Source organism: Bos mutus, chromosome 11, assembly GCF_027580195.1.
Source record: "Bos mutus isolate GX-2022 chromosome 11, NWIPB_WYAK_1.1, whole genome shotgun sequence".
Classification (NCBI taxonomy): domain Eukaryota; kingdom Metazoa; phylum Chordata; class Mammalia; order Artiodactyla; family Bovidae; genus Bos; species Bos mutus.
Genome location: NC_091627.1, coordinates 983713 through 1008590, shown reverse-complemented (window position 1 = coordinate 1008590; position 24878 = coordinate 983713). Strand labels below are relative to the sequence as shown.

Genomic DNA, 24878 nt, shown 5'->3' with positions numbered 1-24878 from the left:
CTCGGCTCGGAGCCAATCCGCGCCCGGCTCGTCTAAGCAAGACCCCGCTGTGCGCGACGTGGGGCGGGAGACGGAGCGGCCCGGACGCGTGGCCGCTGGGGGGCGCTGCAGGGGCCGGGGGAGCTGGGGGTGGCTGAGGCGGGGACGGGGGCCGCTGGGGGCGCTGAAGGGTGCCGGGGCCGCGGGCGCGGAGGCGAGAGGAGGAGGGGTGGGGCGAAGGGGAGCCCGGCTCGGGAAGGCGGTGCAGGGTGGCCCCCGAAACCAGGTGGGGGCCGGGACGAAAGGAGGAGTACTGGCCGGGGAAGGGGAAACGCGAGTGGGGGGGTCTGTGCGAGAAGCGGGGAGAGGGCAGGGGGCGCAGGTGGCGGGAAGGAGGAGACGGGAGCCAACGCCTGGCTTCTTGCGCCCGGTTGGCGGGGACGCGGCCTGGCCCCTCGCGGGCAAGGTGTGCGCGCGAACTTGATGCAGGGGGAAAGTGGCCTTGTCGATTCCTCTGTCGTTGATGTTCGTTTCTGTTTCCTGACTTTTTTGGTCACCTTGCACGCCAACTGAAGTTCTCTTTCTCGGGGGTTATTATCAAGCGATACAAAGATGGTGGGGGCCAGGGTGGATGCAGGTTAGGTGGGGCCTGAAGCAAATATATTTTGTGGGAGGACGCAAGGAAATATGTAAAATTATTAAGACAAAATTAGTTATACAATATGTTTTTGCGTAACGTGTGTTTTGAATAATGTATACATAACTTTACAGTATAATATGAATGTATACATAATGTAATGAATGCTATTTTATGACAACTAATACATTATTTTATGGTAATCTTGGATCATGAGAAAATAAGTCAAAAATTGACAAATGCCACAAGCATCACAAAATTCAGAAAAATAGCCTTGGTATGAGTTAATGAATGCATCTTTAATGCCTTTGCTTGCATTTTTGTCCGCATTCTCATTGAATGCCACATCATGACTTTGCAGAATTGTTTTCTGGAAAGAACAGTTCAGACGTTGCTTTAACCTGTTAGATCCAAGTTAATCAAAGCGCTCCTGGCGTAGCATAGATGTGCTCTGTTAGCAGCATTCCTGTAGGTTTATGCTCCACAACAGGAATTCTAATACGCGTGTAGACACCACTGTGGCAGACCACAGGCAGATGGAGAGCATGGGAGGAACTCACTCTCATGGGGAAAAGGGGCAGTCAGGGGGCGCTGGGGGTCCAGTGGAGGCTTCCCGTTGGCTGGACTGCTGAACTCTGACAGACTGAGCTGTGCGTGGGGTAGGGGGCCAACAGAAGTCTCCTTCCTCCCGCCTGATGCTGAGTAGAGGCGCCTCCCCAGTGGGAGATAGACAGAGATCTCTTCCTGTTTAGAGTAACTGACGCACCTGGTGGGGGTGAGCACTTCCCCCAGCCTGAAGCCTCCTGCAGGTGTGGTTTCTGTAATTAATTCCACATTTCCCCCTTTCATGAAGATCTTTTGTCAAAGTATCAGTGATCAAGAGTTGGGATCTCGGGACTTCCCTGGTCATCCAGTGCCTGAGACTCCGAGTTACCAGTACAAAGTGCCCGGGTTGGGTCTCTGGTGAGGGAGGTAGATCCCACATGCCTCAACTAAGACCCAGCACAGCCGAAGAAATTAACTTAAAAAAAGATGAGAGGACCTCCCTGGTGCTCCAGTGGCTGAGACTCCATTCTTCTAATGCAGGGAGCTGGGGTTCAATCCCTGGTTAGGGAACTGGATCCCACGTGCCGCAGCTAAGAGTTCTCACGATGCGACTAACACCTGGTGTAGTCAAATCAAGAAATGTTAAAACTAAAAAGAGGAGGATCTCTGTATAGTGGTGTTCTGTCCCTCAGTGCCAAGGACCTTCCCTGGTTGGCACGTCCCTCCCGTGTCGGTCGTGGTCGAGTCACTCAGCTGTGCCTGACTTTCATGATGGACTGTCACCCGCCAGGCTCCTCTGTCCATGGGATTTTCCAGGCAAGAATACTGGAGTGGGTTGCCATTTCCTTCTCCAGGGGAATTTCCCAACCCAGGGATTGGACCCGGATCTCCTGTATTTCAGGCAGCCTCCTGCATTACAGGTGGGTTCTTTACCAACTGAGTCACCAAGGAAGCCCCACATCACTTCCCATTTTGGAGGAAAAGTAAACAAATGAGGCAGATGGCATCTGAGTGAGGAAGAGCACAGTAGGGAGAGCTCTCAGCACTCCTTTTACAAGTCCATGCTTAGCCAAGGCTATAAGCACTAGGAATTATCTCAAAGTGCTAAGCTAGCATCATCGTATCAAAAGTGAAAGTCACTCAGTTGTGTCCGACTCTGCGACCCCATGGACTGTCCGTGGAATTCTCCAGGCCAGAATACTGGAGTGGGTAGCCTTTCCCTTCTCCAGCAGATCTTCCCAACCCAGGAATCAAACCGTGGTCTCCTGCATTGCAGGTGAATTCTTTACCAACTGAGCTATCAGGGAAGCCATCGTCTTATTAGAAGTGTCATTTTTTATAAAGTTTCAACAAACAATAGATGCAGAACTCGAGTATATTGAGCAGAATTTAAAACCACATAATAGGGACACCCTTGGTGGCACAGTGGATAAGAATCTGCCTGCCAGTGCAGGGGACACGGGTTCAATTCCTGGTCTGGGAAGATTCCACGTGCCACAGAGCAACTAAAGCCCGTGCACCGCAACTGCTCAGCCCAGGTGCTGCAGCTCCTGAAGCCCTCGGGCCTGTGCTCAGCAGCGAGAGGAGCCACTGCAGTGAGAAGCCCGGGCGCCACAACCGAGAGCAGCCCTGCTCACGGCAACTAGAGAAACCCCGCGCTCAGTAGCAGAGACCCAGCACCACCACACAGAGATGAAGTATTTTTTAAAGAAGCATACAATAAACCCAATTTGCAAGACGGTTCCACATCAGGAGCCCAGAACTGCAGGAATCCAGCCAAATAAACGAAAAAGACAGCTGGTTATCAGGTGACGGTGCTATAGCCAACGTGCCTGCTCTTTAATTTTCTGTCATTGGGTCTCTACTTCCCCAGAGGCCTTTAACCATCGAAGGAAGAGGCGTTTGCTATTGCAGACACCTGCTCGCTCAGCAAGCAGGTGATCAGTGATCACAGGTTCGCTGGCGCTCACTCCCGTCCATGGGAGGAAGGGTCTTCCTACAGAGGCAAAGCCAGAAACTCTTAACACCTCCTGCAAAGTTCTCACTTAAGGCCGTTACAGAGGTTTAATGGGACCGATCCATGTGAGGCTTCTCTTCCATTACGCAGGGAGAACAGGACAGTGAATGCAGCAGGGCACACTGTCCTGTCTTCTCCAACTATCATGACAGGAGGCTGCCCGAGCATAGCAGCCATTCCCCAGACTTCCACATGTGAAGGTGCACGCAGGGGACATGTGTACATAAAGCTCCCACACGAGTGATGGAATCTGTGAATTCCTTCACTAGCTCAGAGGCACTGACGTTACTCAGCCAAGTTTCGAACAGGTTGTCACTGTCCACTTTAGTAATTATGTTATCAGCAAAAGAGAGACTATGTGGAAAAGCCGAGGAGTTGCAATTCAGGGTGTTAGAAGTGTGACCCACCATAGGCAAATCCAGAGAACAACATGGAGGAGAACTTGCTTTTATAGGGGAAGGGGGGAGCTGGCAGGGGCTGTGATGACCAGAAAGGTGACTGGAGGAAGTAGGATTCTAGTGGAGGCGTCCCATTGGCTGGGCCCCTGTTTTCATTGGCTGGGCTGTGGGGGTGGTTGAGGGTGCCCAGGGCAGCTTCCTTCCTCCTGCCTGATAGTAAGCAGAGGCACCTTCCTCTCTGGGGTAATTGGCGTCCATGGCAGGCACAAGGGCTTCTCCTACAGCCCAGTCCCACCTCCAGCTTTGGCTGGCAGCGGCTAAGTCATGTCCGACTCTTGTGACCCCATGGACTGTAGCCTGGCAGGCTCTTCTCTCCAGGCAAAAATACTGGAGAAGTGAAAGAAAATTACTGTAAGTTTGTTAAGGTTCATAAAGGGCATTCTTTGGTCACCTCTGAGTGAGAGTGGATGGACAAATGTGGCTGGATTGTCTGTTGAATATAACAAGATGGAAAAGGTTGATTGTGACGAAAGCGTTGTCAAATTTGCAGATACTAAGACTTGAAAACAGAAACTGATCCATGATGTTCTTTATTACTGTGAACAATGGACGTGTTGGAATGTGCATTCCCCTCTTTTTTGAGAAAACACATTCATATAAAGAAAGTTTTGACCCATCACTTTCCCCTTTCCTGTACTGTTTATTGAGTGTACTTACTTTTCACTTTTTACATGACTGTGTGCATGAAGTTCAGCAAGACGGCGTTCCCACCACTAGCTCTTCTTTTCAGGCCACTGTCATTACTGAACTCTCGGTCCTCCGGAGACGGGGAGCTGAAAGATCCATTGGGCATCCCCAGTGGGGACTGCAAAGGCCAGGTGTGTGGGAGGAGAGGGTGGGCTGTGGTCTCTGGGGGCCGAGTGGCTGGACCAGGAGTGGAGGAGCCCAGCAGCTTCTCCAGAGCCCTGGCGGCCACCTCTTTCAGCTGCAGAACGTAGCCCCACCTAGACTGAGCCAGGTACAGGGCTCTGCAGGTGGTCAGGGGAGGAGAGGGCCCAGCAGGAGAGGGTGGCGCTGCCAGGGATGGGCCTGGGTTCAGTGGAAGCTAGGAGGGGTGGTGGACAGCTGGCAGAACCAGGGTCACAGGTCCCAGCTGGGCTGTAGACTGCTGGGTCCTGGACAGGAGGGAGCCCCATGGAGGAGGGTGGCCGTGGTGGGGCGGGAAATGTCTGCTGCGGAGGGGTCCTGGGAGATCCCCACGGGCCAGCCGCAGCCTCTCCGACACGGAGCTGGTGGGTCTTAGCGTGAGCAGAGCCATCTTAGGGTTTCCGGGTTCGAAGTGAGGCAGTGGAGCGAGTTCCGCCCAGGTAGCAAGCAAGTGCGGGTCCTAGGCGGGAGGTCCCGCCGGCGTCAAGGGGCAAGGGCCGCAGTTCCGGATGAGGCCGGCAGGAGGCGCGCGCGGACCGACCGCTGCTCCCCAATGAGCCCGAAGGGGCCGCTGCCCTCCAAAGATCCACATCTGGGGGAGGATAGGAGCACAGGAGGCTAGTCCCACCAGGGGTGGGGGAGAGGCCCACTTAACACAGGGCAACCAGGAGAGAGACCTTCTCTATCTTGAGACACTAGCGGGCCTGGGCTGTGTCCAGCGCCTGGCGGGGGGAAGGCAGCTCTTCCCCGCCACCTGTGAGCTGGCGCAAAGACCCTGGGGCCAGGTTGGCCTGGTGTCGGGAGGCTGTAGGTGGTCAGGGCAGCCCTGGCACCTGTGATTCTGCACGTGAGCTTGTCTCCCAGGTCTGCAGTTCTGCATGTGGGGTGGGGTCCATTTTCTAAGAATCTGGGCAGAGCTTGTCTCTAAGTGGGGGAATTGGGGGGTGATCTTTGCCTTCTTGGCAATTTTATGTGTTTTCCGGAGCTTCCAAAATGCTCTTCTGTTGTTTAAAACCAAATGTTTTTGAATAGGTGGTACCATGAAGTGGTTTAAAAACAGTAGGTGTTCAGAGAAATTGGCCCCTCCCCACCTCCCACCATGTCAATTACTTCCTCCTGCATCCTTCCCAAGTCTACAGAGAATACAAAATACAAACGGCCCTGGAGACCCTTCTCTCCCACCTCGGCTTACGGAGGACGCTGCACACATTGTCACCTCCTTGCACCTCTTCTGCACCTGGGCGTCAGTGGGCGTGACTGGCTGCTGTGAAGTCAGCTGCCGGACCCACCACCCCCTTCTTTCTCCTTTTTTGGAGGAGGGACAGCGTGGGCAGTGCGCTTCCAGGCGGGGGAGCGGGGGAGCCCCTTGTGGCTAGCGCTGGGGCAGGGGAATTCTGGGCAGGACTGGAGGCTGGCCTTTCTGGAACCCCCTCCATCAGGTGACTACACAGTGAGAGTGAAACTGGCTCCTTTCAGAAGCTGCAGCCCCGGGGTGACCTTCAGGGCTCAGCTCTCAGGACAGGGAGTGGGTTGTGTCAGGAGGCTGGCTCTACCAGCTCCGGGCTCTGCTCTGGGGACAGCTTCAGGCACAGGGGGGCAGCCCACATCCAGGGTCCCAAGTGGGGGCCTATGTTGACCCGCCTGCCTCAGGGCTGAGTGCTGTTCTCCCAGAAGCCTGGGCGTAAAGGACAGGAGGTGAGATGTCCAAGGAGACCGGCCGTGCCAGTGAGGAGCAGAGGTGCCCTGGGCATTAGGAAGTGTCCTGGGGCGCTGATGAGGGCCTGGGAGAGGAGACCCCAGGCGGCTGAGCAGGCGCCAGGGGCCAGGGAGGGGGCCTCGGGCAGAGTAGGAGGTGGCGGTCGCACCGTCCCCAGGGGTCTGCAGGCCCAGTGAACGGCAGATGGGGCCTGTCCTGCCTGCTTGGGAGAGCTGAGAAAAGCCAGGAGCCACAGCAGCTTCGACCCGGGTCTGTAGCCGGGCCCACATCTCTCTGGGGGCACCGAGGTGAGGGACAGAGGCCCCAGGCCACAGCCCTCAAGGGAGCAGGCAGATGATGCAGGCCCCGGCAGGGTCCACTGGGGCTGTCCCAGTCACCTCCCGGAAGGCTGCCTCAGAGACTGAGTTTTGCTTTCTTTTTGGCAGGAAGGAACCTGCATGGGAATCCCCTGCGTTGCTGGACGACCAGAGTGAGTCATCTCTTCCCAGCCTGCCAGGACCTAGATGTCACCTTCTGAGCTGGTGGCGGGTGTGGGCTGGCCGCTTCTCCGTCAGCAGCCCCTCCCTGCCAAGGCTCCGTCTCCCCGGTCTCTCCAGGACCTGCTGCCAGAACCACACACACGCACACACACACACACACACACACACACACACACACACACTCTATGTATTGATCAGTGTATGCAGGGAGACCCTCTGAACTGGCAGTCTGAAAGATATGAAAGCATTCTCATGCTGGAAGCCTCTCTAGGACCTTCAAGATTAGCTCAGCTCTGTCAGTGCCAAGGGCTGCAGGCAGCCGCCTTCTGGGGAAGCAGGACTTTCGCCCAGGAAACCTCCTCGGGAGGCAGGGTGGGCTGATGGGGCCCTGAGCCCAGCACCTTCGCTGTCCCAATGCTGGAAGGGGGAGTGAGGTCTGAACCTCCCTGGGGACGCACTGCAGAGGCAGGTGAGCGACTCCCAGATTTTACCCTGAAGAAAGAGGGGTGCTGCTATGGGGAACCTCATGGGACAGCCTTGGCCCCCCAGACCCCAGGAGAAGAGACCTCCTTACCCCTGAGAGCTCCATGAGTCATGAGCCTTGAGAGAAAGGCTCACGGAACCCACAGGAGGGGACGGTGGGGCAGGGATGCTCAAGGCAAGTGTTAGCCACTCAGTCCCGTCCGACTCTCTGCAACCCCATGGACTGTAGACTGCCAGGCTCCTCTGTCCATGGGATTCTCCAGGCGAGAAAACTGGCATGGGTTGCTATGCCTTCTTCCAGGGCACCTTCTCAACCGGGATTGAACCCAGGTCCCCCACATTGCAGGCAGATTCTTCACTGTCTGAGCCACCAGGGAAGTGGCAAACTCAGCCTTGAGGTTCACAAAACTCGTGCTGGACGCAGGGTGGCCTCGATGCTGCATGCAGGGCTGTGGTGTTTGGGACTGGGGAATTCCGACTCCAAGTCATGATTTATGCAGTGTGATGAGAGTAGTTCTGGATGCCGAGTGGATAATTTACATTACGTGGCTTCACAGCCTGCCTGGTTTCGTTCACTCCGTCCTTAAGCACTTTGCTTGGCTTCTGATGCTCCCCTGAAACAGGGGTGCCCAGTGTTCTGTGCGACCTGCCAAAGGAATCTTGCCCGTCCCTTCCTGCAAGATGGGGAGAGCCATCCCCTTTCCCCCGAGCTGGTGTCAGAAGAGACTGTTCTCAGGTATTTAGAAAGCCGTGTCCCACGGGAGAGAATCCGAATCCTCCCCACCCTCCTTCAGCAGATAAGAAACGCTTGTCCTGGGGTCCCACACGCAGAGGCAGTGCCCTGCCCCTCCCGGCGCGGTCCTTTTGTTCTGGTCAAGACTGCAGCCTCATTTCTAAATGTTTCCACTTGTGTGTTTGCATGCCAAAGGCATGTATATTTGGTTTTGTTTGGTGGTAAAATTCACATAATGGAAAATTCACCATTTAAACCACTTTCAAGCTTACATTTCAGTGTCATCTGTACTTTTTCAAGGTCGGGCAACCATCGCCGCTACTTGATATAGAACATTTCACTACTTGCAAAGGAGACCTCCCTTTAGGTCTTCCTACCCTTTAGACAGGAAGGAGGAGGAGGGCATGGCAACCCACTCCAATATTCTTGCCTGGAGAATCCCCATGGACAGAGGAGCCTTGTGGGCTTCACTCCATGGGGTCGCAGAGTCGGACACGACTGAGCGACTAAGTACAAGCACCCTTTAGATAGGCGGGGTCCGTTTGTACTTTTTCTCATGAATGTAACCCACTCTCGGGCTCAGCTCTGCGCCGGGACCCTGGGCCTGGAGTTGACCCTCCGAGAATGAACAGCTACCACCGGCATAAGGAGCCGCGGAGTCCTTCCAGGACAGAGCCCTCGGGAGACTTAAGTACCCAAGGCGCGGCAGCCCCGCCCAATCGGTGCCCGCTGAAGCTCCCTGCGCGCTTCTGGTAGGCTCCAGTGTCAGTCCGTCAGGAGGCGGGAGGGGTGGGGACAGGGCCGGCCAATCGGGCCCCCCGTGGCTCTCTGCAGGCCCTTGGTAGGCTTTTGTGTCAGTCCGTCAGGTGGGCGGGGGCCCTAATGAGGGGGCGGGGAGAAATCTAGCCAATAGGTGCTCGCTATGGCTTCCTGGGCGCCTCTGGTAGGCCCCCACAGCAGTCCGTCAGGCGGGCTAGGGGGCGGGTCGGCGGCACCCGCAGCGGCTGGCTGGCAGGCAGTTCCGGGCGCGAGGCGACCGTTGGTGAGTCCTGACGTCGGGGTCGGGGTCGCGGTGGGGTTGGGGGTCGGGGTCTAGGGGCGGGGACGCGGGGTGGCGGGGCGCGCGGACCCGGGAGGCCCGGCGGGAGGCGCGGACGCCGCGGCGCGCGCGCCTGAGGGGATTTCTCGGGGCCGGAAACTGAAAGTCGGAGCGGGCCCCACTCAGGAAGGTTCGCGAACGGCGGGGCGTCCGCGGGGGCGGGCCCGGGTCCGGTGGGGCCCCGCGCCTCGAGCCGCCCGCCAGCTGCGGCCGCGGCCCCGCTTGGGGTGCGGACGGGCTCCCAGACCTCGGGGCCGCCGCGGGCTCCTCCGCCTGCCCCGGCCCCGCTGCGCTTTGGCCTTGCCCGACGGTGACCCCGGGCCCCGGGGCGGATGCGGGGTCCAGAGCGGAGGCAGCTGTCGGGGCGGGCGGAGCCCGGGGACGCTGCTCTGCCGCGTGTGTGGGGCCTCGGGTTCGGTGGACGCCGAGCGGGCTCCCGGTGGACCCGGCGGCGGGCACAGCGGGAGCCGGGGACAGCTGCGCCCGCGCCGGCCGCCGTTGGGCGGATCAGAGTCTGGCAGGGCAGGGGGCGTGCCGGGCCTCGCGCCTGGCCCTGCGTGACTCAGGGGCCACATGTCCCCGGCGGTGGGGCCGGCGACAGCCTTTGCTGCTCAGTCTCTGGCTTTAGGTGGAGGTCCCAGCCTGCCCAGAAGTGTGGCTTGAGTTGTTTCTGTATTTTTTAACAGCTTTATTGCGGTGTAGTTTGCATATCGTAAAACTCCTCATTGCTTGAATTTCAAACTCCTAAGAAGTGCTTTTGTAAAGCCTTTTCTGGGGGGCAGGAGCCTTTTCACACATTTGGGCGTCTGACTCTCTGATTCCAGCCCCCAGCCTGGCCCAGCTCCCACCTCAGCCTGCCCTCCGGGGACCGAAGCCCCGCCCCCCTGAGGCTGCAGCCCGCGAAGGCCGCGCTGGGAGCCGAGCCCCCGTGCGCTCCGGTCCTGTTGCGGGGGACAGCTGCGTGGGCACCTCCTGAGACACCCAGGCTGCACCACGGGCCCTTCGGGCATCCCCCTGCCTGCGTCCCAGACCTCTGCTGTCCCAGGCTGCGTGGTGCCCTGTGACCCCGGTCTGTCGGCTGTACTGGTGGTGGTGGTGCCACTCAGCGTGCCCAGCGCCCTGCGTGGCGCACGGCAGGATGAGGTGAAGGTCACGTGTGTGCATCACTGACTCGGTCACTCTGGGGAACTGAAGGAAGGGGCTGTTTCAACAGTGCTTGTGAGCTGGGGCTGGAGCGGAGAAGTTATAGCCATCACTAGGTGCTGAGGACAGTATTTTGGGGGGGAAGAATAGACCTTTTGACTTGAGTCAGGTGTGGGCCCCTCTCAGCAGTGGGAAAGGCCAGCCTACCTGCCAGCATGGTCAGCGCACCAGTGTGGACTCGGCACAGCCTGGCAGGTGGGTTTCCATGGCAGGATGGCACACACACAGGCAAGGGGAGGAAGGTCAAGAGAAGAAAACTCAGAAAAAAGTGACCTGCAGGCCCCACAGGTCACGTGGAGCGGGGTGCACACATCCCGTCCGTCCCCGAGTCCAGGCTTGGGCTCGATGCCCCGTCATGAAGGGTGCTAGGACTGCCCTTCCGGGAGATGGGTCCAGGGGGCAGGTGTGTCACTGTTCCGTGGAGGGGCTGTGTCTCGGGAGAGGGACCGAGGCAGGCTCCACAGAAGCCTGGCTCCGAGCAGCAGGGCAGGCCCGCAGGTGGTGGAGAGGGGTTTGGGGCAGGTGTTCTTGTGGACTGGCTGTGGTTTAGGAGGTGAATGCACAGCAGTGGTGGGGGTAGGAGGTGAGTAGCAGGGGTGATGTGGTGCGGGTTCCAGGATTGGGGTGCCCTGCTTTGGAACGGGGTAGGGCATGGCTGGGCTAGTGTGTGTGGGGGGCAGCACAGAGGAAGGGCCGGACCCAGGCGTGGGAGTTGGTGACCAGCGGGAGCCTGGGAAGCAGGGAGGGCAGTCATAACCCCCTGCACATGCCCGGGCCACTCCTCCCTGCCTCTAGGCCCGTGATGCCCTTGTGCCAAGGGAGCAGGTGAGGGCTCTCTGGGACTCCGAGAGCCTGCTTGGGCAGCCTGGGGGTCTGAGGGAGGAGCCGGGTCCCCGTCACGTGTTTAAGGGCCTGGGGCGGCCCTGCGGTAGGTCACATCGCGGTGGACGGTGGCCTGGCCCAGCGGTAGCATTGTGGTCAGGTTCTGGATGCTGGTTTTTTTTTGGGGGGCAGGGATTGTTGGGTCTTCATTTCTGCAAGTGGGCTTTCTCAGTCTGAACATTGCTGGACTCATGGGGGCAGGATGTGCCAGCTTGGTCAGTGGACGCCAAGCGGGCTCCCGGTGGACCTGGCGGTGGGCTTAGCGGGAGCCGGGGACAGCTGCGCCCGTGACGGCTGCTGCTTGACCAGAGTCTGGCGGGGCAGGGGGCTTGACAGCACGAGTAGCTGCGAGCGGGTGCTGCGAGCGGGTGCTGCGAGAAGGGCGGGCGCAGCATGTCCTCCTGCGCTCTCGTGTCAGCAGTTGCTGGGTGCTGAGTTGGTACCCGATCACGTGGCATCGCGTCGAGCTTGAAGGAGGTGGACGCCGTGTGAACGGTGCTGCTCACTGGGGCTCTGGTCCTGGGGCCGCGCTGCGCACCACACGCAGATGCCAGGCCTTGACTGTGGCCGCGGGAGGTCTGCTGTGCAGGCAGCTCAGCCCTGGGGGGTGGGAGCCCAAGCACTGCAAGCAGCAGGGGCGGCTGTCGGTGGGAGCGTGGGTTTGGGGGAGTTCAGTCCGTGCATTGGGGCATCCCAGAGGGAGGCTTTTGAGTTGAACCCGTGTGTCTGCTGGCGACAGGTGGCCCCCCAGCAGCCGCCTGTTCGACTCTTGATGTGACGCTGGTTTGGGCAGCAGCTCAGCCTTCTGAGATAACTCACTGACACCAATGCAGCGGGCGAGGACGGTGGGGCCCAGCTGCCCAGTGGCCTCGGGCTCAGCCGGGGTCTGGGCGATCTCCCGCAGGGATGGCCCTTTCCACGGGTCCTCCCGCTCTGCACGCAGGTGGGACCTGGGCTTGCGAAGGAGGCCTGCAGTGAAGGAGATGGCAAGGAGCAGTAGGTGCCAGGCGCCTCCACCCTCCTGGGGGCTGCAGCCCACCTGGGGGCTTCTTTTGAGTTTAAGCCCACTTCTAAGGTTGCCCTCCATTGTTAGCGCTATGAAGCAGGGTCGTTCTGGATGAAGGTACGTGAGTGTGCCGTAATTAGGGCTTTCACCATCTTTTTTGGATTCTCTGGGAATACAAGCTCCGTCTCTTTATTTTTAAAATGAAATATTTGTACAGAATCCGTGTCTCCTGCATTGACAGGCCGGTTCTTCACCACTGAGCCACCAGGGAAGCCCTCCGTTTCTCGATGGACACCAACCGGTGTCCTGGCCGCCTGGAGTCAGCACAGGCCCCTCACATTCAGGGCTTGGCCCCACACGGCTGCCCCCACCCCACCTCCGATGGCAGTGGGTGGGCGAGGCCTCCTGTACTTCAGACCCACTGACTGTAAATTGAGGGTTTTCATGACCCCTCCTTGGGGTCAATGATTTGCTAACAGAGCTCGGAAAACTCAGAGAATCTCAAGTGTCGGCCTGCTGGGAGAGACACCAAGGGCCAGGTACGGGGGTGGGGAGGGCAGCCAGACCCCCTCCGTGCATTTCCCGTGTCCAACTAGCTCTCCAAACTCCCTGGTTTAGAGTTTTCTAGAGGGCTCCACTGTGAAGGTGCGCTTGATAAATCATCAGTAAGTCACCTCTAGTTCCCCTCACCCCCAGGAGATGGGGGTGGTGGTAGAGGGGCCATCCGGCCCCATCGCTCAGGAAGCCCTGGGGGGTCTGGGTGCTGCCGGCAGGGAGAAGCCCCCGCGCCTGCTGCCTCAGAATCGCCCCAGGGCAGCCGCCCCCCAGCTCCTTCGTCTCCTGTTAGCTTTGCCTGTCCTCCAACTCCCTGTAACTGGAATTATTCTATAAGTAATTTTTTGTGTCTAGTAGAAATGCCATTTAGCAGAATGTCACTTTGTTGTGTAAAGTCAGTGTGTTCCCATCTGGAGCGTGTTTTGGGGTGTGAGTTAAGTGTGAGGCCAGGGCTGGGCACGCGGAGCACTCCTTGCTTTTTACCACCTTGCCCGAGAGAAGTGAGGACTTGGAAAATAAACTGGAGGCTCGGAAGGCCCAGGAAGGGTTTGGTTCCTGGTTGGAGGCTCCTGACACTTGACCCCTCACATCTGTCACCCTGAGTACAAAGGTGGCCGGCCACCCGCCTGCAGTGCGGGAGGGTGCAGTGCAGCCCGGAGGGGCCGAAGGGGCCGCAGGTGTCTGGGCGGGCGGCTGCAGCAGCGTGCGGTTCGGGTGGGGTTTGGGCACGAGCTTAGAGCCTCTGTGGTGTCCCTGTTATGATCCTTTTTTTTTGTTAGTTCTACCAGTTTATGGCTACCCACCCATGTCCCCCCACCCTCACGCACATGTGCTCAGTCAGGGGACCCATGGGCTGCAGCCCGCAAGCTCCTCCGTGGATTTTTCCAGGCAAGAATACTGGAGTGGGTTGCCATTTCCTCTTCACTCCGTTAGGACTAAGAGTTAAAGTGCATTTATAGATGTGATGGAGTGAAACATTTAAGGCTTTAAGCACTGAGACCTCCCAGGGCGCCCTCGCTCTGGGCCAGGGAGCTGTGACTGCTGAGGGGGACGTCGAGGCCTGCAATGTATTGGGGCTTTTTCCCTCTTTATTGCTCAAAAAAGAGACCGTTGTGTGGTTCTTCAGCGTCCAACAGGAGTAACAGTCTGTGGATTAATGGAATGGGCTCAGCGTGCCACAGGAGGTGTGGCCAGCCAGCCGCATTTGGGTGGAAAGCTGCCGAGGGAGACCGGCTGTCTTGGGGCTGGGGTCAGCGCGGCGGCACCTGGCTGCCCGGGGGCCCCCTGCAGGCGACTGTGAACGCTGTCCAGTGTTTCCCGAGCACTCCACGATCGCCACCTCGAGGAGATGCCAGCCCCAAGAGTTGAGGGCTGCGGTCTCCGTCGGACGTGGGCTGGGCCGGCTGGCCTGGGAGAGGGGCCACCCCGCAGTGGGGGGTGCCCGCTGCCTCAGCCTCGACCCCCGTGTGTACGAGACCAGCGTCCCACCTCTCAGGCTGGACCCCCACAGCCCAGCGGCCTCGGCCCCTGGTGGCCGCGCGTCCCCGGACCCACCCTGACGCGCTGTGCTCTCCCTTAGGGCGTGGGCTTGGTGGGCTGCGGCGCTCATGGCTGCAGCCAGCGTGACCCCTCCCGGCTCCCTGGACCTACTGCAGCCCGGCTTCTCCAAGACTCTCCTGGGGACCAAGCTAGAGGACAAGTACCTGTGCTCGGCCTGCAAGAACGTGCTGCGCAGACCCTTCCAGGCTCAGTGTGGCCATCGCTACTGCTCCTTCTGCCTGAGCAGCATCCTGAGGTGGGCCCGTGGTGGGGCGAGGCGGTCGTCTCCTCAGGCCAGTCTTCCCGCTCCTCCGTGTCTTTAGTGGGAACCGCACAGTCTGACAGAGTCGCAGGCTCACAGCCCTTTTGCTCCGGGCGCCCGCGTCCCCGAGGGGCTGGGAGGCGGGGGCGGTGGCTGGTCCTCAGGACAGTGGTCCCCGGTCCCCGCGACAGTGTCCCCGGTCCCCGTGTCCGTCTGTGGGGTGCGCTGGCACACACTGCCCTGTGCCTGCTGGCCGCCCTACTTGGTGGCCGTGAAAGCGCCAGGGCCATGGGGTGGGTCTGGTGGCTGGCAGGGGCTGCTCGCCATCGGCAGCAGGCTCACAGGGCCGCTCCCCCCTCCAGCTCCGGGCCCCAGAGCTGCGCCGCCTGCGTGCACGAGGGCATTTACGAGGAGGGCGTCTCAATCCTGGAGAGCAGCTCGGTGAGTGAGCTGTAGGCGCTGCGCTGGCCGCGTCACGAAAGGGAGCCTGGGGGCAGCAGCTGCATAGGAGAGGCGGCCCTTCCCGAGCCTCGGCTCCGGGCCTGGGGTGGGTGGTGGGGGGCTCACCCGAGGGCCGCTGTCTCCCCAGGCGTTCCCGGACAATGCTGCCCGCAGGGAGGTGGAGAGCCTGCCGGCCGTCTGCCCCAGCGAGGGCTGCTCCTGGAAGGGGACCCTGAAGGACTACGAGGTAGGGGCCTCCACGGAGGAGAGCAGCCGCCACTTGGGTGGCCGCACGGAGCTGCGCGCCCGGGGCTGGGGAGCTCACCATGTGTGCATGCTCCTGGGGTGGCCGGGGGGCAGGGAGCAGCAGCATGAGCGGGGCCCGGGTGCGGCCGGAGCACCACGCAGGTGAGAAGTCAGCTTTCTCGCTGCTGGGGTGGTGGTGTCTCCTCGCTGAGCATGTTCACGCTGGAGGATGCAGGAGTGGCCCACTTGTCAGTCCTGGGGTCACAGGAAGGCGTCTTGACAAGGTGCCAGCGACAAGGGCAGTGGCCGGGTGCGTCTCTTGTGGGCCCGTCTGGCAGGTTGGGGAACCTCTGTGCCAGCCACACCCTGGCAGCTGGGCCTACCATGCCGCTGCCTCCTTGGGAGCCGGGCCAGTGCTCTTCCTGGAGGCTCTCCTCTGCGGGGCGCCCGCACAAGCGGTGCCCGCAGCACTTCCCAGTGGTCGGGTGCTCCCCGCGGAGGACGCGGTGCCCACACTGTGGCAGGTCACACCCCGGGCTAGGCCTAGTCTTGAGAACAGGGGAGCCCGCCCCAGGCTGCAGGGGGAGGGGCCTTGGGCTGTTACACCAAGGCCACTCTCAGCCATGGGGTCCTTGACACGGGGTCTGAGGGAGGGGAGCGCGACAGGGCAGAGTGGCCAGGCCCAGCCTGAGGGGCTGGGGCTCGTGTGTCGGGGCGGGGGGGCCCCAGGCTGGGCCCCGGAGGAGGCCTCGATGCCCGCACAGCCCCCTGGCGAGGCCGCAGGGCTGTCTGCAGGGCACCTGTTCTCTGCCCAGGGCTGCCCAGACCACAGAGCAGTCTCCCAGCCGGGGGGCAAGTCCAGGCTGTCCTGAGTTTCTGCCTGAGGGTGGGGCCCGTCGGCTCTGGAGTGGGACCCTGGGTGCCCGCAGACCCCCTCTTCCTGTCCCAGCCTGGGCCCTGCCCAGCGGTGCTGCGTGTTTTCTTGCCCAACTCGACATCGTGGGCTTCGGGCTCTCGGGGTCTGCATTTTGCCAGAACAGCTTGTCCACGTCTGTGGAGGAGCCTGTGGGCAGATGGACAGCACGTATGCTCTGCTCTGATTAGGCACCGGGCCTGGACGCACAGGCCTTTCTGCGCCCCTTCCGGGAGCGGGACTCCATGGGCCACCATGGGGCAGGGGCACGGACGGGTCCCGTCTGTGGACGGGCCTGCGCTGTTGCTGCCCGGGGCTGTCCAGAGAGGAGGCCTTGGGGCAGGGTCTCCCTGCAGGGGTGGGGGTTGGGATGCTGTGATGCTTTTTGAGGGGACCAAAGGTCCCTGGGGACAGGTGGAGTAACCCCAGCTCCCAAGTCCTCGGGGGCTTCTGCGTCCGGCTGGCAGTGCGAGGGCAGCTTCGAGGACCTCTGGCTGAGAGCCTGGGACCACAGCCAGCCGTGGGCCCGCCAGCCCTGCAGGCACGCGGGCTGGAAAGTCCCTGGCTGGGCCTGGGAGCTCAGGAAAGTCCCCAAGGGGGTGGTCATGTGGGAGGCAGGCCCGCCTGGTCTCTTGAGTGCAGCCCTCGGTGCAGTTAGCTTAACCTGTCACTGGCTCGAGAGGCCACAGCCGGCGAGGCCCGCCTCGGTGTGCAGGCAGCCACCTTGCTGCGTGGCGGCCCCGCCCTCTGCCCTGCGCCAAGACATCTGCCCTCTGGGTTGCTCAGAACTGGGGCCGTGCTGGGAAATGTTGGGGCTGCAGCTGAGCTCCGGAGAGTGTGGAAAGATGGGGAAAATCCTGTGTAGCCTTTGAATAAGCTTTTCCCTTGCAGTGATGTCTAGCGTTTTCTAAGAACCCAGTGAGATAATGTTCCAGTTCAGTCAGAAGGTGGTAGAGCGCCTGCCAATGCAGGTGGGGGCGGCTGGGGGCTGCTCTCTGGAAGGGAGAGGCAGGGGATGGCGGAGGGAACAGCAGGGAGAGAGGACCTCGGGCTTCAGAGGAGGGTCCGGGCGGACCTGGGGGGGCCAGGCTATGGGGCCGTCGCAGCTGAAAGGGGCGCACAGCGGGGGTGCTGGGCCCTGCCGGGGCGTCCAGAGTTGAAACACCTGAGCATTTGGTTTGAACTCTGGCTGACGGCGTGTTTGTTGATTTCTCCGTGCTGTCCGAGAGGAGTGGGAGCTGACGGAGCCAGCCCGGCCCCTGAACGGGACCCTGAGCCTGGGGGCGGCCGCCGTGGAGTGGGGCCAGGCTCGACCAGGCGGGCCTTCCTCTCCAGGCTTGGTCAAGCTGCCCCGTGCCCAGCCTCCAGCATTTCCTTTGCTTTGATCAAACCCAGGTGCCCCTTGTTTGTGCTTCAGGAGCCGTGGTGTCTCAGGCTTCCCTCGGCCTCCGTGTGGTGGTTTGCCCTGCGCTCAGTGCGGTCAGACCAGAACCCTCTGGGGAGTTGCGGGTGCCCTGGGGGTTCAGGGACGTGCCCCCTGGGCGTACCTGCAGGGCAGTGTTTGAGGCGCTGTCCACGGAGCGGAAGCCCTGGGGCAGGGTCCCTCCGCTCTGCTCCCTGCATCCGGTATTGTCCTGCCCACCCGCTGCGCGGCCCGTCTGTGTCCTGGGGCCCGGCCTCCGCAGCAGCGTCCCTGACGCCCGGCCCCCCCCCCCCCGCCATGTGGGGCTGCCTGGGGGCTGCATCCCATCTGATGCGCACCCCTGGGGCGGCGTGGTCCTGGGGGCTCCCCGGCTGCCTGGAGGGCCCCCCCCGTGCCGAGCCTCCAGGGTGCTCCTGGGGTTCTGCTTTCCCCGCAGCCAAGCCTGCCGCGCGGGGTGGAGGCCGTGTGCCCGCCGTCCTGGACTGTGGGCCGCGTGGAGACGGCCCGAGACAGGCTCCTCCTCCTTCAGGGTCACTGTGGCTGACCTCTGGGGCATCCAGCCCTGCAGATCGGCCCTGCAGCCCTGAGCGGCACCTGCTTGGTGGGGGCCCAACCTGCATCTCCACAGAGGCTCTGGCCCCGTGGGGTGGTGTGCTTGGTGCCTAGCTGTGCTCCTACGAGTGGTCATGTTCACATGATGTGGATTTGACTGCAGTTTTTATAAAAGCACCGCACACAAAGCGTCACGTCCTGTGTTCTGCTTACTGCCTCTTCCTGCGCCCTTTCCGGCCAGGCTTCCTGACGGCTCTCCTGGTCTCCGCCTGTCCCCTGCGCCCACCACCCCGCCCATTTCCCGGCCCACCCTTTCTCTCTGCTCCAGCTGCCTCCGCCTCCTCTCTCACCCCGTGGCCACCCCAGTGCCCGGCAGGCCTGGCTCTCACGGCCGCGGCACAGCCACCCACGTCGTCGCCTCTCCTGGGACAGCCTGGGCCTGGCTGATCGTTCGGAGCCCCAGGCTGGGACCCCGCGTCCCCGGCCACATCACCCATGGCCTCGGCTCCAGGAGGGTGAGGGGAGGGCCTCCGTCTGGCTGTCGCCTGGGCCGGGGTGGCTCTCCTCTGTCTTTCGTCCTCTGAGAGCCTGTCCCTCTGCCTCCGTGCCCCCCTCACCGTCCCCTCTGTGTCCAGAAGGTGGGGCTCCGCTGGCTGGACCCGGGTCCTGATCTCTGCCCTGGAGCAGGGGCGCCGGAGTGAGCGTGGGGGTCCCGTGGCCTGGACGCGGCCAGAATCCCGCCACTGCCCCGCCGACACCCGCTCCCTCTGTTGCCAGAGCTGCCACGAAGGACAGTGCCCGTTCATGCTGACCGAGTGCCCAGCGTGCAAAGGCCTCGTGCGCCTGGGCGAGAAGGAGCACCACCTGGAGCACCAGTGCCCGGAGCGGAGCCTCAGCTGCCGGCACTGCAGGGCGCCCTGCTCCCCTGCCGACATGAAGGTGAGCGCGCCGGGGCGGCACGCGGGCCTGCGTCTCCCTCCCTTGGCCTCCTGGCGTCCAGACGGGCCGGCCCCGAGCCTGTGGATGCCCCCTGCATGCCGGGCCAGGGCCCTGACGGCCGCCGTGCCCCTTTCAGGCGCACCACCAGATCTGCCCCAAGTTCCCCTTGACGTGCGACGGCTGCGGCAAGAAGAAGATCGCCCGTGAGAAGGTGGGTGCTCTGGGCCAGAGTGGGCTCCATGTCTCTCCCGCCCCCCCACCCCCCAAGGCACTGCCCGGTGTCTGCGCCCTTGGCCCGCGTGGGCGGGGACCTGGCGCTTGGGTGTTCCACGCTGTGTTGGGGCTCCCAGTTTGCTGGGGGTCTCTGTCTCTGAGGGCGGGGCGGGGCGGGCAGCAGCTCTCGTCTGCTCCCGCAGCACGTGGTCTCACGGGCCCCTCTCACGTCCCTGCTGGCTGTGTGGGGATCTGACCTGTGTGGCCGGCTGTCTCTCCAGCCCTCCAGCTCTTGGGGGAGGATGAGAGCCCTGTGGCCTGTTTTTGGGGAGGCAGCTGTGGTGCGTCTGACAGAGTCCGTCTGTCTTCTTTTCCTTTGAGTGTCTGGGGTCGCTCTGTAGAGAGAACTTGTTTGTGGCTGTGTTGAGCCGTGACGGTGCTCCAGGGTGAGGACTGGGCGGTGGGTGCTTTCTGGGTGCCTGGGGCTCGGGTCCCTCCCAGGCCGGGAGGGGGCCCGTCCCGCCCCGCCCCACCAGCCTTGGGCCCTCAGGCCTGGCCGCACAAGCGGTGAGGACTGTGTCCCGGCTGGTTTCAGGTGGCGATGCTCGGCGTGTGAACATGGCCAAGAGCTTTTCTGCCTTGAGTTTCACCAGCATCCCCCCCAGCTTTTTTTTATATTGGGGTGTAGTTTGATCCCTGGAGGAAGGCATGGCATCCCACTCCAGTATTCTTGCCTGGAGAATCTCATGGACAGGGAAGCCTGGCGGGCTACAGTTCATGGGGTCACAGAAGGTCAGACACAACTGAGCGACTCCCGCTAACTCACCGCTGGCCTTAGAGCCCCGGGGCCATAGACCAGCCGTAGAGGGGAGACGGCAGGGCTGCTTTCTGGGACTCGGAGGCCTGTGCGGGGAATAGAGGCTCCGCGAATGATCTGAGATGTCCTCAGCCTGTGCTGGCTTCAAGCACACACATGGCTGAGTTTGCATGTATGCGTGTGAGTGTGAGCGTGCATGTGCACGAGTGTGCACTGCAGCTTTGGGAGCACCTTGCTGGGCCTTGTCTGGCCTGAGTGTGCAGAAGCCGGTGGGGTGGGTCCAGGGACCTTTGCTCGGACTTTGACCTGGTCGGGGCCGCAGGGGTGAGTGGCCAGAGCAGAGGCGGAGCCGTGTTGACTCCAGGCCTGTCAGTTTCAGGACCACGTCCGGGCATGTGGCAGATGCCGAGTCCCGTGCCGATTCCACGCTGTTGGCTGCCCCGAGATGGTGAGTCCGGGTCTGCAGGTGGCCCGGGTCCTCGTTCTCAAGCAGAGGCCCTTCTGGACACGTCTCCACTCTCACTCCAGCCCGGCCCACGGGTGTCTGGCTCTGTCCATTGTCCTCCCAGTGATCCCCAGTGCCCAGCCTTGACCACCCAGTGGAAAGGATGCCCAGCATGTTGCGCCCCCCGAGGGCTGGCCACGCCCCCTGCCCATCTGCTCACCTCGCTTCACCTGGCTATTCTGGCCAAAAGCCCCATGGTCATCCTGGACCTGCCTCCTGTCTCTCGTCACGTCCAGTCTCCAGCCCAGCTTCTGTTCTTCCCAGACGGCCCCTAGCCCTCCCCACCTCACTTCTGTGGCCTGCGTGGCCCTGCTGTGTGATCTCAGTCCAGCCACTGGCCCAGCTGTCCTCCAGCACGCCAACTTTCTCTGGACCTTGAACCCACCTCCTCTCTGTGGCCGCTCCTGCCAGCTTCTGGGCGGCTCCCTGTGCGTGTGGCCCTGGCCCTCCTCTCTCACTGGTTCTGTGTCCCCGAGGGCTGGGACATGTGCAGGCCTGGCCCGTAGAGATGGGCACCCCAGCCCTCTGCACTCGGCGGGCGCGGCCTGCTGGCGCCGCTGGTACCTGGTGACTTGGCGTCGCCGGGTCTCAGCACCTGCCCTGATTTTCTGAGGTTGAATGGGGGTGGGGCTCCCTCCATCCCTCGGTCTGTGTGTGCCCTCCTGCTTCTGGGCATTGCAGCGCTGGTTATTTCCCACATGGGCCCAAGGGCTGTTAGCGGCCAGCAGAGGGGCCCAGGGCATGAAGGGCCTCTTCTCAGCCTATGGAGGGTCCCGTCCTGTTGACCTCGTGGCTCCAGCAGCAGCCTCGGCACAGCCCCCACGTCAAGCGCCCCAGGTTCCCGGGCACGAGGCCTCCCCTGCAGCTGCGTCACTTTATCTGTGCTCTAGACTTTCTCGGCCCTTTTGACCCTCCACACTCGCTGTGGAGCTTTGCAAGGGACGTGGCTGCAAAGTCAGATCTGTGCGGGGGGACCACCTGAAGGTGAATTTTACCCCCACCCCCTGCCGTGTGGCAGTGTCTTTGATGGCTCCTCCCGCGGCTCACACGCGGGGGCGGCCCGTGGGGAGGTCTGTGTCCCAAGGTGGGGGTGGGTGGTACCGCGCTGCCGCTCAGTGTCAGGACTCACCCTCCTGCCACCACGCGCTCGGGCACCGGCGCCTGCTAAGGTCTGCACCCGGGGCCTGCAGGGCTGAGCGCTGTCGCCCCGGCAGGTGGAGAGCGAGCAGCAGCTGGAGCACGAGGCGCAGCGGCTCCAGGAGCACCTGGCCCTGCTGCTGGGCGTCCTGCTGGAGGCTGGGCGGCCCCCGGGGGACAGCCGCCTGCTCCTCAGGCCAGGCGAGGGCGCCTTGGAGGCCGGCACACCCTCCAGGGTGGCGGAGCTGCTGCAGAGGTGCGAGGCCCTGGAGCGGAAGACGGCCACCTTCGAGAACATCGTCTGTGTGCTGAACCGGGAGGTGGAGCGGGTGGCCGTGACGGCTGAGGCCTGCGGCCGGCAGCACCGGCTGGACCAAGACAGGATCGAGGCCCTGAGCAACAAGGTCCGTGCTGAGGGCAGGGCGTGTGCCCACAGTGCCCAGGCCTCCTCAGACAGGGGCCAGGGGCCGCGGGGTGTCCGAGCCAGGGATGGAGGGTGGCGCTTGGGTGTCCGGCAGGCTCCCTGCTCCACCAGGGCCTGAGCAGAGCTCCTCTGAGCCCCTCCTCCGACGGGGGCAGAGGTGGCCACAGGGGGTGTGCTTGCTGCTTGTGTGCACCACGCGCGTTTCCTCCTGGGGTGGGGGTCTCAGGGGCATGGAGCCCACCTGCGAGCAGCTGAGCCAGGAATGCTGAGGCGCTGGGCGAGGGGCATCCTCCTGGAGATGGGGACAGGCATGGAGGTCTGTGACAAGCTCGTGTGTGCTGGACGCAAGTTGGTCTCTGAAGGCCTGGTGGAGGCCCGTCCTCACAGCCCCGCACCCCAGGTGCAGCAGCTGGAGAGGAGCATCGGCCTGAAGGACCTGGCCATGGCCGACCTGGAGCAGAAGGTCCTCGAGATGGAGGCGTCCACCTTTGACGGCGTGTTCATCTGGAAGATCTCGGACTTCTCCAGGAAGCGCCAGGAAGCCGTGGCCGGCCGCACGCCCGCCATCTTCTCCCCAGGTGCTCTTGGGGGCTTTCCCGCCCCTGCCCCGGGCTGAGGTCTGCCGCAGGCCTGCTCCCTGCTCCTCACCCCGCTCACTCTAACACGGCCGCCCCTGCTGCGTCCAGTGCTCAGCCCTCCGCTCCTCGCTGGACGGGAGGCTCGTCCAGACCGGGGGTGGCTGGCCTTGGCCCTCTGCCCAGAGCCCTGCGAGCTGCGCGTTGACCCAGCCTGAGCCTCCCGGCCGGCAGCAGAGCCAACGTGGGCTCACATTCAGGCCCCGTTTCTCAACGCTCTGTGTCTGTCTGTGTCGGTGGCTGACCCCTCCTCGAGCCCGGGCTGAGTGGCAGGCGCTGTGGGGGGAGCCGCACGGCCGGCCTGAGCTCACGCCTGCCGCCCCGCAGCCTTCTACACCAGCAGGTACGGCTACAAGATGTGCCTGCGCGCCTACCTCAACGGGGACGGCACGGGGCGTGGCACGCACCTGTCCCTCTTCTTCGTGCTAATGCGTGGCCCGCACGACGCCCTCCTGCGCTGGCCCTTCAACCAGAAGGTGCGTGCAGGGCTGCCTCAGAGAGCTTGTGTGCCAGGGCGGCGGGCAGCCGGGCTGAGCCGGGCACCCAGGTGTGGGTCTAGGTGAGGACGGAAGTGAGGGGACGCACAGCCCCGTGGCCCTCGAGGAGGATGTGGCGTCCCCGAGTGCAGGGCAGGGTCGCGCTTCTCCCCGGGGGGCGCTGCTCCTGGGCCGGGGCAGCTGGGAGCTCCTGCTGAGAAAATGCCCATGAGAAGAGTGTTCTCAGAGAGAAGGCCCGAGGGCCACGCATCGGCGCCAGCCTTGGGCCTCTGTCAGCAGACAGGCCGGGACGGGCCCAGAGGGACACGCCCAGCCGCCCGCGGAGCCGTGATTGCCTGTGGCCCCCGGGCGCTGTCCTCCCAGGTGACCCTGATGCTGCTGGACCAGAACAACCGGGAGCACGTGATCGACGCCTTCAGGCCTGACGTGACCTCGTCCTCCTTCCAGAGGCCGGTCGGCGACATGAACATCGCCAGCGGCTGCCCGCTCTTCTGCCCTGTCTCCAAGATGGAGGCCAAGAACTCCTACGTGCGTGACGACGCCATCTTCATCAAGGCCATTGTGGACCTGACCGGGCTCTAGCCGCCTCTCATGCAGCGCGGCCCTGTGCTGGCTGCACGCCTGCTGAGCTCAGTCCTGAAGTGCCCGTCCTGAGCGGGGCCGGGCTGCGGGGCTGTGTGTCCCTGGCGGGTGCGCCCCACGGCCCTGGAGCCCTCAGCCCACAGCAGGGCGGCCGCGGCTAGGAGCCCGGGAGAGGAGGGTCGGCCTCGGGCCTGGCTGCCGCTCGGAGGAGAGCCCTGCTGGGCCAGCCTGACAGGCTGCACGCGGGGGGTGCCCCGTGTCCCCGGCCCTGCAGGGTGTGTGGGGGGCCCAGCCCTGCCAAGAGACACGTCAGCTTTCCCGTCCGTGCGGGGAGGTGTTAGCAAACCCTCAGCTCTCTGTGCTGAGTGCTGTCCTGGCTCTGGCCCTGGGGGCAGTGACCCTGGCCGTCTCCCTGAGTGTCCCGTGGCTCCTGGACACCGCGGACCTCAGGGAAATCGGCTGTTCTCCTGGGAGACTGCTTGTTGGGCGGCTTCCCTCCCTCAGGTCTCACCAGGAGCTGCCGTGGAGAGCAGGGCCCCGGGCCTGAAAAGTGTCAGTGGCTTTGTCTTCAGTGGGGGCCTGATGTGGTGTCGCCCCAGGAGCAGCCTCGCCCACCCTGGGGGTCCCCTTGACAGCGGCAGAGCCCGGGCGGCCTGAGCACGGGGTGCAGCTGGTGGGCCCTGTCGGGGCCTCAGCCTTGGGGCCCCCGGCCAGGCGCAGGTCCTGGCCGCTGGCTGTCCACACCCAGCTGTGCTTGTGACTGCGCCTGGGAGACTCGAGGGCCAGGTCCTCAGAGAGCCCGGGACACGCTCAGCACTGCCACTCACGTCTCTGGTCTGAGTTGTTAATCAGCAGCAAAGCACGGAGAGATATAAACTCCGTGCCCAGAGTTAACCATGTACACGTTTTGAATTACATATTTTAATTAAAAAGGCATTGCAGAAAAGCAGAGTCCTGCTTCCTTTCCCTCGTGCCGCCTTAGCTGGCCAAGGCGCTGCCCTTGCGGATCGGGTCTTCTGCTGTGTGTGTGATTTCTGTCTCTGTGTCTGGTCTCCCACGCGTGACATGTGTGCACTGGGTCCCCTGCCCCAG

At 62.5% G+C, this 24878-nt stretch overlaps 1 protein-coding gene across 2 annotated transcripts; it reads left to right on the top strand.

The window, feature by feature from the left end:
- The first annotated feature begins 8881 nt into the window (after positions 1-8881).
- Positions 8882-24732, top strand: TRAF2 (TNF receptor associated factor 2). Of its 2 annotated transcripts, none has more exons than XM_005887053.3 (11): positions 8882-8958; positions 14241-14456; positions 14825-14903; positions 15052-15150; positions 18815-18976; positions 19113-19187; positions 20380-20454; positions 21726-22052; positions 22473-22650; positions 23035-23183; positions 23568-24732. In XM_005887053.3, exons 2-11 carry the CDS (start codon positions 14269-14271, stop codon positions 23784-23786), a joined length of 1551 nt encoding a protein of 516 aa, XP_005887115.2. In that variant the 5' UTR covers positions 8882-8958; positions 14241-14268; the 3' UTR covers positions 23787-24732. The 2 variants fall into 2 exon arrangements, with proteins under 2 accessions (XP_005887115.2, XP_070234748.1); XM_070378647.1 differs by lacking the exon at positions 8882-8958 and adding an exon at positions 9124-9145.
- The last annotated feature ends 146 nt before the right edge of the window (positions 24733-24878 follow it).